General features: G+C 37.9%; 1 protein-coding gene across 7 annotated transcripts in view; it reads right to left on the reverse strand.

Annotated features, from left to right (window-relative positions):
- Positions 1 to 838: 838 nt before the first annotated feature.
- PPARGC1A (PPARG coactivator 1 alpha) overlaps positions 839 to 13,170 on the reverse strand; it is a 643,921-nt gene continuing 631,589 nt past the window's right edge. For all 7 annotated transcript variants that reach the window (XM_078068452.1, XM_078068450.1, XM_078068454.1 and 4 more), the window contains 3 exons: positions 11,053 to 11,174; positions 10,569 to 10,720; positions 839 to 4,838 (listed from right to left, as the gene is read on the reverse strand). In XM_078068452.1, coding sequence (XP_077924578.1) covers positions 4,735 to 4,838; positions 10,569 to 10,720; positions 11,053 to 11,174 — 378 coding nt within the window. In that variant the 3' untranslated portion in view covers positions 839 to 4,734. The remainder of the gene's footprint in view (positions 4,839 to 10,568; positions 10,721 to 11,052; positions 11,175 to 13,170) is intronic.

Consider the following 13,170-nt stretch of genomic DNA (forward strand, 5'->3'; position numbering starts at 1 on the left):
GGGCCATGTTTGGGTAAGATAACGTTAATTTTTATTTTCTGTTTTGATAAAACGACTGGCACATCTTAGAGTCGTATAAAAAAGACATAGAACAGTGAGCAGTGTTTCTTGTGTTATGTAGCAGATTCCAATGTACTATTGATAGCTCTATCACATTTCCGGTAATTACAAACCCTTTCTTCTCTAGGAGATGGGGGGCAAGGGCTGGGATATATTTAGCCCCCTTTCCCCAATGCCATGTTTATGGTGGGTCTTGCAATGCAGGTGGCTGGGAGTGGGGACGACCGTCTAAAATCGGGAGAGGGCAGAGCATGCACAAGTGCATTCTCTGTCATCTCTGTCATCAGGACCACCAGTCACCTGCGAGACACAGCAGACAGACATCCTGACAGCAAGCTGTGTCAGCAGCTATCAGCCTGTCCCATATGACTTACACACGATGGGGGCTGCATCCTGTTACAAGTCTTTGCGACATGTTCAGTCCATCTACAGAATTGCTTCCTAAGCTGAATATTCAGCAAGATTCTCACTAGGGGCAATGGCTTGTACTTAAAAATACACATCTTCTGTACAAAAGCAGAGTTAATCCACTTCTTAAAGGCCCACGTCATCTCTCATTATAGAAACCACTTCCGCCTTTGCCATTTGAAAGGAGAAAAGGTAAAATACAGAAGGTCTACGTTACCTGAGAGCTGAAATCCATCCATGAATGTGGAGAAGCAGGGAGAAAGGGAGGGAGATCCAGAGAGGAAACAGAATAATAATAAGCGACTAATGTGCACTGATCTGAGAAACATGCCGGGAGATGATTGGTTACAATAAATAAGAAAAGCAGAAGTAGATTTGAAACATTCGTTTCCCTTTATTAGCTCAGTGAGGCTGATGTGTACTGCACATTTAAAAAAAAAATCACAGGAATTTTCATACAATGAATAAAACCACAACAATACATGTAGAATTGGCAGGTGGAAAAAAAAAAAAAAAGCCCGGCAAGGGCTGAACTAATCGCTCACTTTCCCTCTTCAGCATAGTTCAACCAACAGTGTTACACTTTCACCTACAAATCTTAAAGTAGCTCCATCAAATCAGCAGTTCACATTATTGAAAATGTCTGTCACATAGGTACAAATTTAGAATCATCACATTATATTACATGGCTATTCTAGGTCATCTATAGATCAGGTCTTAGACTACAGTGATTGAAGTTCTCGTTACAGCCATCAAAAAAGGACACATAATCATTACCTACTGTAAGCTCACATCTAAAGGCATGAAAAGGTTTCCTTTTTTCAACTGACCCAACCATCATACCCCAATAGTGCAAAGTTCCTTCTCTGCTGCTTTGAATGTTGACAGCCCAACCGCCTTGTTCTCAGAGTCGTTTAGCAAAAATTGATTTTGTTGCACTGGAAGAATTATTCCGCTACATCTCTTTAAAAAAAAAAAAAAAAAAAAAAGCCCACATTTCTAAAGCACCAGTTCGGTCACCCAAATTGTAGATGTGGTACTTACCACAGCGTGAAGGCATTGGCCTGCGGTCATCTAAAAATCCTAGAGTTCTATGCTGAAATTTGCCTCCAGTGAAGATGGGGTGCATGTGTTCATTTGAAATATTCTCTCCAAAAGAAAAATTAAAAATAAAAATAAAAGGAACACAGTTTACATTTTGATGGGAAACCCACAGGGTCTGCATAAGATACAAAAAGCTCTACTCAGTTGGGTTAGTGATTCTCTCTTTGCACTCATTTTAGATGCAATTTGAAGTCCATGGAGGAAAACTATCTTCATGGTAACAATATTTGTCAGGCCAGAGTGGGGATAAATTAACCCTCAACATGAAATCTGTAGTGTTGTCTTTTGATAAGTAAGAAAAGAAACCAAGTATTTTACTCATGTCAACAATCCAGGGCAAAAAGGAGAATGTATTTAAAATTGGATCACAAAAATTTAAAGGCAAAGTAGAGAACGCATCTGGTCCTTGAACACATAATATGATTTACTAAATATTGATTTCTTAAAAATAATTTATTGCTCTTAATAGTCTTTTTTTATTATTATTATTCTACAACAGAAGATACTCAAAATTCCAAAAGAAAGACTGTAAACTTTAGTTTGGCGTTCACACAGAGTTAAAATATCTGCATTTAACCTACAGAACAACAAGAATTAGGCGGATTAAAGATATGTTACTGCCGTAACGCAGAACCTGTGAACAAGTTCTTTTATTTCATATTTTTTTTATTGCTTTCTATCTACTTAGAAATAAGAAGCCAAAAAATCAAGCAAGCATCCGACAGGACAGACAGTGGATTCACTCAGAACACAATATGCTGGTGATAAATGAATGCAGCTATCAAAATTAGCTGCATTGGCCTGGGGGTGAAATCCATTTTATAAGATTGTGTTGGGCGAGAGAAAGGAAAAGAACGATTAAGTAGTAGGTATCGCACATCTTCCAGAAAAGTCATGTCAGCCAAACCGTAATCGAATCTCAATTTAGAAACTTGAATACACACTCCAAACTTTACTGACTTCCATTGCAGGGCTCCGCACTCAGATGAAATCCTGATGCTCAAAATGGAGGTTTTTCTGAAGTTTTTATTGAATTTAGCAGAAGCAATGTCATCAAGAACAACATCATGGTCACGTCAGAGGCCAAGCTAGTGCAAGTAGAAACACTGCTTCTGCAAAAGCTGAATTTCCCAAATGAAACATTTCAACTCCAACCTGACAATTGCCATGCATCCTAGGTAGAAAATTTCCACTGGCTTTATTATTTTCATCATCTCATAATTTATAATAAATAGGCTATCTGCAACTGATAAATATGTCTCTTTAGTAAACAAAGGAATGAATTATCAGTATTTATATAGGATGCATAACTGTAAAAAATACAGATAAATACCATCATCATACTCTGCCAAGGGAAAGAGATACTGGCTTCAAGAATAGTCTTCAGACACACATTAATTATTGTAAAAATCATACTGTAATTATTACCTCAGCATTTTGTATCAAATTAAAATCACAAAAATTAAAACGAAACAGCATTTTAAAAAGATTTCTGACCTCTAGTTTCAAAACTACTGTTGATAGAGAAAATAAAAACATTTCTTAATGGTTACCCATTGAGAGACTTTACATAAAATCATGATATCTCCTAGAAAAATTTTAGATGAGAAAATTTCATTCCCCTAACAAATCCAGTGTATAAAACTTCAAAGAAAAACAAGCAACAAGAAAATGTGGAAAAATATCGCATAAGTGGTTAATACCTTTAGGGGGCTAGGATATTTCTTGACAAGATGCTTGGATTGAAGCTCACCTAAGAAGGGATGGATGTGCGTAAAGCATCATTTTGTTGTTGTTGCACTCGACGGACACACACACTGTCTTTTTTGTTTTTACAATCAAATATATATAAGCAGTAAGTTCAGCTTCTAAATATGTTAGTGTACAATAATTGTATCACCTCATAATTACATTTGAATATTCTTGATTAAGAAAAATTTAGCAGTTTTGAAAAGAAGGCTGCATTTACAGTGCATAGCTGTAACAAAAAAGAACATCATTGTATAATATGTACACAAAATAAAAATACTCCATTTAACATCTGTAAATACTTCACTACATCAGAGAATGTAGCAATTACACTATCTGAACACATACCAGAGAGTTCTACCCAACTCTCATTAGTAATGTAACACCGTGCCCGCTCCTCAGAAAGAACCACCGAACGAGCTGCTCGCTTGACCATTGACAAGGCTTTTGAAATTTGCAGTGGAAGGATCAACATTTTGGACATTTACATGGGTGTCAGGATAGAGGATGAACTACAGAAACTTCAAAATGTTAGGAAAGTTTAGCATTCCGGTGCCCGCAGTATCCTCTCCCACCCAGACTCCATGGCAAAAGGAAAAAAGAAGAAAAAGAGAGACAGAGAGAGAGAAAGGAAGAGAGAGTGAAGGAGAGAAGGAGAGGGCTAAAGAGATGGGAGGGGGACAGACGGAGAGAGGGAAAAAGAGAGAGAGAGAGAAAGGATATTAGTTCTACAGAACCTGTGGTTTCTTCGGGATTGTCATATAACCATTATGTTATGAGAGAAAGCTTGCTTCAAGTCGAGTTTGCACTTTCTTAAAAAACAGAGTACGGAGGTTGATGCCCAGACATCAGTGGCTGTCATTTTAGGGTGGCTTGTGGTTGGTTGGTTTTCTTTCCTTTTGAATTTATGCATTTTTTTTTCTTTTTGAATAGAATATGAACATTTTGAAGTTCTAGGTTTTAAGTGTGTCTTCATGGAACTGCTGCCATTTGAAGTGGTTTGCCCTGGCACACTCTGGTCAGGTGCCCCCAGTCCCCACCTGTGCATACATACTTGCCCCAAAACAGGCGTGCGCATGCGCACGCACACACGCACACACGCACACACACGCACACACACACACACACACACACACTCCATCACCAAGAGACTCCAGGGAAAGCAAAGCTGACACCCATGAATAAACATGTGCTTACTGGATATCCATTCTGTCTCTTGCCTCTTCAGCAGCTGTGTTCATGTAAACCATTGTTGTTGTTCTTGTTGTATTGTTGTTGTTTTGTTTTGTTTTTATACAGAGAGTGTAAAGTAGGAGAAATTCCTAAGTATGACTTGTAATAGTCAGTTAGGGAAGGACGCGCTGTCCCGTGAGGTATTCACCGTCCCTCTGTCATCTTCAGCCAGGGAACATGTTACCTGCGCAAGCTTCTCTGAGCTTCTTTCAGTAAACTATCGAAATCCAGAGAGTCATACTTGCTCTTGGTGGAAGCAGGGTCAAAGTCATCTGAGTTTGAATCTGCAAGAAACCCAAGCCAGGTTAGATACACTCTCGTCCTTAACTCAATTGTCCAATTCAAGATTACTTGATTCAGTAACAGCTTACCCAATCGATATACTTTTAAAAATATACCCAACTTTTATTGATATATGTATTGATATATTTTATTGGTATATATATTACATATATGTATATATTTGCAGAGGGTATTTATACCCAATATTTTATTGTTGTATTATTTATATGTAAATATATTATTTATATTTATAAATTTACATATAATTATGTATAATGCATAAAAATAAATATTTAAGAAATATATATGTTTACAGAGAGAAAGGAAGAGAGAGTATAAGATTAGATAACATGTTTACAGAGGGTAAGGAGTGGCAAGCATTCAAAATACTACTTTTTGACTCATTTTAGTCTTAATCCTAGGAGGTAATCAGAACAAACTTTATTTCTAATCAAAATCAATATACTGTAAAAATAACCATGTCCTGCCCCCTTCCTGGTATGTTAAATGATCTACCCAAGGTTTCTCAACAACTCAAGTGGAGAGGTAAGAGTAGAAGCCGGAACTAATCTTCCTATTCAGTGGGATTGACTTCACTGAGCATAAAAGCCAGGTGAGTGGGAGGGAGAGAGAATCATCAGAACTTCACCTACTCGCCACCTGGCTGCTCTCCTTTCAGGCATGAGGAACATATGATCCACTTATCTATTCCAGTACCTTGGGAGCTCCCCAGCAATAGTGGCACAAATTCACCCCAAATTAGAAGGTATAGGGAAACGCTTCATGTCCAGAGAAGGCAAAGTCAGCCTCAGTAATACAAGAGGAAAAATACACAGGTATAGATAAAACCACTTGAACTAGTCCAAGTCAGCTTTTGTGAAGAGTTCCACATACTTCACATGGTCCCTTAACAAAATTGTCATGTTTCAGCAATGATGGATATAAAATGAAATTCTTATTCTAAATATTTCTGATATTTCTCCAGTGACATTTATAAAAAAGTTAGATATTTCTGCTGGTCTTGCAAATGAGGAAAGACATCTTAGAAATATAATAGAAAACCTCTTGCAAATAAATTCATTCTTTTGAGAGCACTTACTTGAAGGGAAAACCAGTCCTTTCCGGGAAGTATTAACAATCCTACCAAGAGACAAACATTTCTGTGTTTTATCCGGAATGTTACGAAACAGCAATGTCCGAAGTGATGGAAGAGTATGAGATTAGATAATATGGTGGCATACTCATTGACCTCACAAGCTGTTTGGCTGAAAAGGCTGTAATCCTTCAAGCTCTCCAGCACCAGGCTGATTTTTCGCCCTAGCTTCAAACTACTTTAGCCATCTTAGATTTAAAGACAAGGAAATTCCTTCACTTTTTTTTTTCTTTCATTCTTACCATCCCTTGTATTTACTGACTTTTTGCCAAGCAAGTTTTTCCAGGTAAGAAAAGCAATTACGGCTGGCCTCAGAAATAAAAGACAGGACAAAAATGGCCAATCTTTTCTAACATCTCACATAGTCAATTCTTAAATTACACCGGCTCCCATCCTTCCCTTCACAGGTAGCCTAATGAGCAGTTGGCTTGTATCACTAAAGCTTCATGAGCAGCTATCATTCCAATCAAAATCTTTTTTTGTAGACAGACACACAGAGAAAGTCCTTCTCACTGCTTGAGATTAACCTGAAATCAGAATTCCACTTGCATTATAAATAAAGTTAGAAGAGCCTTCCAATGACCAGAGTCTGTGTGGCATGAAAGCACAGAAACGTCAAGAACACACATACAGAGATGCCTGGGTGGCTCAGTCAGTTAAGTGTCTGCCTTGGGCTCAAGTCATGATTCCGGAGTCCTAGATCCCAGATTGAGCCCCGCATCAGGCTTCCTGCTCAGCAGGGAGTCTGCTTCTCCCTCTGTCCCTCACCCTACTCATGCTCTCTCTCTCTCTCAAATAAATAAATAAAATCTTTAAAAAAAAAAAGAAAAAGAAAAAAAGAACATACATACAGATCTTTCCTTGAAGGACATTTTGAGAATATTTAAAATGTCTTAACTTTGGGTTACTCTACATCAAACCCAGAATTTCAATGTTTCCATATTTTTATTAGCCAAAAAATATATATTTGGAAACAGTGGTTCTCGAGAGTTTCTTCGCTAGGAAATATGATCGCTGCTATTTACATGTCTGTAATCACTTACACAGGCGGGCTATGTCGCACAATAGGCAGCCACAACATCTTTTCTGTTGTATGAATACATGGTTACATGCAATTCCTGAGAAAACAACATCTATGCCACCCCTTTCCCGCCAATAAGGATACTGCAACACAAGTAAGATATAATAGAATTTTGACAGGAAAAAGCCAAAAGCCACTCTAATTATTTTTTAAAATAAATTGCTATAAATAATGATACCATATAAATAGAAACATATCACAATACAACTGTATTCTTACCACCTGGAAAACTGTTGGCACAAAGCAGGTACTAAGATTAGAATTTGTTGAATGAATGTATTACTCTTGAAAACCAGCATTTTAAAACACCATGGTTGAACATCTTTGTGTTGGGATCTTGGGATGATTTACCAAAGAATGCCAAGGGTATATACAAAGTTATGTATATATTTGAGATGCTGATAATGTAATACAGTTTTTGAGTTAATAAAGAATTTGTGATGAATGTTATTTATTTCATTTTTCTTGTATATTTAAGTATAAGTTCTATACCATAACTAATTCCTGATGAATACATGATCATATTCGTAATACTGGCCCATCCTTCTCTTCTGGTCCTAGAGTCCTAATTTAATTTGTATCTTTCGTCTTTAAGATTTCTCATTGAGGTCTTTGAGAAAGATCCATCTGTTTATAGGACAGTAAACAGACAGACTCACAGATTACAGATTCATGGAAACTAGGCTTACATACTGGCTTTACGTCGGTAACCTTGATTGTCCCTTTAACCCGGAGTCTCACTTATAAAACTGGCTCATAATACTAACTTGGAATTATCACATTCTGTACTAATAGTGTTGTAGTAATCACTAGGTGGCCCTGATAATAGAGGAATAGGATGTGTGAGCTAACTTAATTTGGGGAGCAAAACAGGAAAAAAAATGATTAAATCTATCTAAAATGATAGGTCTCTTCACTCTTGGTAAGATTAATCAATATTACATCATTTTCACTAACTCTCAACAGACACACATGTGAGCTCCCAACCCCTCTAAGTGTCCAGTACAATCTCATGGTCACCAAATTCACTGGTCATGCCCCAAAGCGTTTAACTTGAACTCTTCAGGGACAAACACAGGACCCATATGAGTGCCTGTTGTTCGGTTCCAGAGCCGGCCCCTGATGCTGATGCTTTCATTTCAAAATAACTTGACATTTCTAACTGCTCATTGTCATCATTTTTAATTATAATCATAGCTACTGTTTATTGAGCACCTACTTTATGCCAGATACTGCGCCAACCACATCACAAACATTTATTGAATCTTTGCGACAACATTACGAGGTAGTTTACAAATGAAGAACTGGAGGCAGAGGGAGCTTCATTGTTTGCTAAAGGTTTATTGAATCTTTGCAACAACATTACGAGGTAGTTTACAAATGAAGAACTGGAGGCAGAGGGAGCTTCATTGTTTGCTAAAGGTCAGAAGCTAAGTCAGGTTTCAAAACCAGGTCTACAAGATTCCAAAGCCAGGGCTCTTTCCACTACGCCATGCCTACACTCAGCTCAACTTCCCTTCGTGAAATTGTAGGGCTTGAGGGAATTGGAAAAACCCATGCTCCTACAACACACATCAAACATACTTTTCGGAAAATACAGAGCCAGCTTAGCAACGGCAAAGTTTCTATTGCTGCTGGCGAGGTAGGAAGATAACAAGAGGGGAAGCATTCTTCTTAGACATATTTCAGGGAGGCTCTGGTTCAGTTTGGAAATACCATCCAATCCTCCCTCTACCAGCGATGAATTGTGATTTAAAGGCCCCTCTAGGTAGCTTATTTTAAACTCGAGATGTTTTGAAAGACTGCAAACACCCTGGCCTTCATCACTGAAGAAAATAAGTCAAATCAACTTAAGACTTCAATCTGTCTTGACTGTTTTTATCAGCCAACATTTGAACAAATGACTTGTCACCTTTTATATTTTCATCCCTGGGCCTCTGTCTCTCTTGACAGTCGGCTGCTTCTCCCCTGTTTCATACTATCTATTTAGTTTGTGAAGTGAATTATAGCATATTCCCCCTGAACAATGCACACCACCTATATCATTTACTTTAGGAAGGCATCACTTTGGTGGAGGGGAGAAAAAAAAAAATCCCTGTATTTGGTATTCATTTCTTTCTTTATACCAAGCCAAAACAAGTGCACACAGAGATATAGTAATGCTGAGGAATAGATTTATATGTTAATTTTATGATGATTATTATGAATTGACTCAAATCAATTACGTCATATGCACAAGACATTGGCCATTTTCCCTTCCTTCATTCCTTCACCAAAGGATTTAAAGGCTTACAATACGTACATTAAATAGGGAATGGCATACAAAGGGACCAAATTAAAATTGGGAAGAAAATTAAGATGTCCATTTTGGCATTATTTATAATGCCAAAAAAAAATTGAAAATTGAATAAATGTTTAGCTATAATGGAATGATTAAATGTAATGGTACTCACCTAACACAATACTGTGCAACCATTTTAAAATAAATTGATAAATTATTTTTAATCCTGTGAACATGGTAGAAAACGAACTTACATAAATAATATAAATTGAGAAGAGCTGAATTTAAAAATTGATAGATCTAAATTATGTGACCTCAACTATAAGAAATTAAACATCCTGAGACAAAACACTGGACTGTAAATCACACAGTGGATCTCTAGGTGATGGGCTGACAGGTGATATTATTATTTTTCCTAATACTTTTTATATTTTCCAAATTTTACCCCTTGAGTCTGTATAACTTTTATAACAGGAAAAAAGAAGGCTTACAAATGCTTCAGTTTCCTTATCTATAAAAGGAGGATGATAATAATAATAATAATAACCACCTCCCAGGATTGTTCTCGTAATTAAATAAGAAAATGCTTGCAGAGCCCTTGGCACGCGCCTAGCATATGGAAACCCTCAAAAAAAAAAAAAAAAAAGGTGTTTTTTTTCTCCTTTTGTTTTAAAGAAAGTATAGTGTGATTTAGCATATGAAATTATATTTTCTCCTCTCAAGGTGTAATTTGTAGAATATGTCTTAACAGTTTTAAGAGATTGTAGAATAATAAGGAAAAAAAGAGCCAGAATATTCTGTTGCATATTCTGTTCCATAAGACCACGATGATAATGCTAAAGTTTATACAGAAGGATTCAGGGCAGGCACAGAATGCAATAGCACATTGCAAACCTAGGCAAAGACACGCACACACATACGCACGTGCAACATAAACACACGCCAGCACACACACACACAAACAGTGCAGACTTCCAGCATTTGGGAAGACAGTACAAAGAATTCACTTCTGCTCTTTGCTGCCAAAACCCGAGCCCTTTGCTTCTGAAACTGTCTTGTACCTTAAAAAAATTAAAAATAAGATAAAATCCGTATTCAAACATTCCCTCTAGCAAAATAAAGTGATGGTCCAACTCAATATGCCTATGGTTTACATCTGCTTCCATTTTGAGCCCTCCATTGTGGATTCCTCATCCCACGTACAATAAAATCCATACCTAGGTCTGCATAGTTAGACTTGAAAAATTGCTTGCGTCCACAAAAGTACAGCTCGAAGTCAGTTTCATTCGACCTGCGCAAAGTGTATCCATTTTCAAGAGCAGCAAAAGCATCACAGGTATAACGGTAGGTAATGAAACCATAGCTGTCTCTGCAATGGACAGAGAAGAGAGGTTCAAAGCTGGTGAGGAAGCATTAACATATACGCCCGTAACCCTTCCTACTTTGGAAGACTTCGCTGGTGCCAACGTCTGAACCACTGCATCCATTTATCAGTGTGATTGTCCTGTCAAGCAGCTAAATACTTATTTCTGGGACAGGAAATCTCAACTAGAAAGATTAATAAATAGGGATAAAAGAAAATAAATAAGGTTCTGAACTCAACATGTCATCTGTCAAAGCATTCCCATCCTAGTAATCTTATGGCCATGATTTTTTACATATGTCAGCTTCTAAACAAGAAATAATCTTGAAGATTCTTACCCATCATCCCGCAGATTTACTGTGCACTCCTCAATTTCACCAAAAACTTCAAAACGGTCCCTCAGTTCCGTCCGTGTCGTGTCGGGTCTGATTTTACCAACATAAATCACACGGCGTTCTTCCTGGGGAGGGGGTGGGAGTAAGGAGAGACTCTTGCCAGTTCTGGAGATAGGAAGGAAGTTGCACCTCTAGAAACACTCCTAAATGTACAATCATGCATACCGAGAACCACCGAGCATGCTGGTTAAAGCAAAATACCCACTAAAACTGAATGAAAAGATGACAAGTGACCCACGTTTTAGCATCCATTTCTCTGTACTCTGCATTCACTCTTCCTTCCACATGCCCTACTCTGCTGCTCACTCTCTTCTGCTTTTGCTCCCCAGCTCTGCACTTCTCTCTCCTGAGCTTCGACATACTCCAAAAGAAATACGGGTAATGCGATCTGTTTATCACTGGACAGTTAAACGATCCCTATTAAATGCTGTAACCCTTGATGGGGCGCCTGGGTGGCTCAGTTGGTTAAGCGACTGCCTTCGGCTCAGGTCATGATCCCGGAGTCCCGGGATCGAGTCCCACATCGGGCTCCCTGCTCAGCAGGGAGTCTGCTTCTCCCTCTGACCCTCCCCCCTCTCATGCTCTCTGTATCTCATTCTCTCTCTCAAATAAATAAATAAAATTAAAAAAATAAATAAATAAATAAATAAATGCTGTAACCCTTGTAACTTGATTCTTAATCTTCACAATTGGTAAGAAACTGACCCGCCTCGCAAAACTGTTTAATTTCTCATTTTACTCAGGATTCTCTTAATGAGATGTACAAATTTTGACATTCCTCAAAGCAACGATTCTAAACTCTAGGATAAGCCAAAATTACCTGGAGTGCTTATTAAAAATGCAAATTATTGGGGTTTATCCCAGCAGTATTAAAAAAAAATTGGAAAAGACAATTCGATGGTCTTCATTTTTAATAAGCACACCCTAGTGATTCCGATGCAGGTGGTCCAAAGACAATAATTTGAAAAATACAGTCTTAAAATGTAGGCTATTTTAAGCCATGGGTCTCTGAAGAATAAGAGCTATAAAAGAGGCTATAAATTTCACTTTGCCAGTAAATCTTATTTTAGGAACAGACTAGAAGGGTGTGGCCTAATTTTCACAAATGGAGTCAATATCATCATAATCTGAAAGTTATCAGCAATTTATAACCTACAAACTATGGAAATAATATCTTATAGCCTAAGGATGGACTCCTTTTTCACAAAATGGTAAAAAACCCTTCTTAGTATAAGAAGCAATCCTCTATCGGTTGTTCTAAGAAGACAAGGCCAAAGGTGATGATGTCTCTCAAAACTGAGGGAAGGTTTTTCAAGAACACATGGAGTTAATATAAAGAACATGCTTACCAACTCATCTCTACGCCTACTAAGAACAAACAAGAATGAAGTGAACTTAGGGTTGCCGAGGTTTCAGTTAGATGGGAGCAGAGACTAGAAAACACAGGACTAAAGCATAGATTCAGCTTGCCCAAGAGTTTTCTCTGGATGTACTGAGAGCATCCTGCCTTGGATGATGGAAAGAGTAATTTGGGCTTATGGCAAAGAGATGCCCTATGTTATTTCCCGAACGTCTTTCCTTTTCATATGCCCAATATTTAGCAAAGGGCCTGGCAAAGAGAATTCAGTAAGCACTTGTGAAATATAACTAAGCAATCCACAGATCTATAATATATACTCTCCTGTGTGATCTGATCATCCATGCTTCATCTTCTTTTACCGTATGCAACACTCATATTTCTGTTTTCATCAGAGAAGTTCCTCTGAGCCTCAGACTCAAATTGCCAACTGTCTACTTGACATCTCAGGCTGGATGTCCTCTGAGCACTTCAAACTAGAACAACATTCCCAAAACCCAGCTCTCCAGTACCCCTGTCTCCCCTGTGGGTCTTTCTCCAATGTTCTGTGTTAGTCAAGTTAATGACACCCAGCCAGGTATTCAGGACAAAAACCTGAGTGCCTTCCTTGTTTCTTCTGTCTCAGTCCCCTCTACACATCCAATCACTCATTAAACCCTGTTGATTTTTACCTCCTACATATCTCTCTCTCTGCTCTGTCTCTC

This window comes from Halichoerus grypus, chromosome 3 (assembly GCF_964656455.1).
Source record: "Halichoerus grypus chromosome 3, mHalGry1.hap1.1, whole genome shotgun sequence".
Lineage (NCBI taxonomy): Eukaryota > Metazoa > Chordata > Mammalia > Carnivora > Phocidae > Halichoerus > Halichoerus grypus.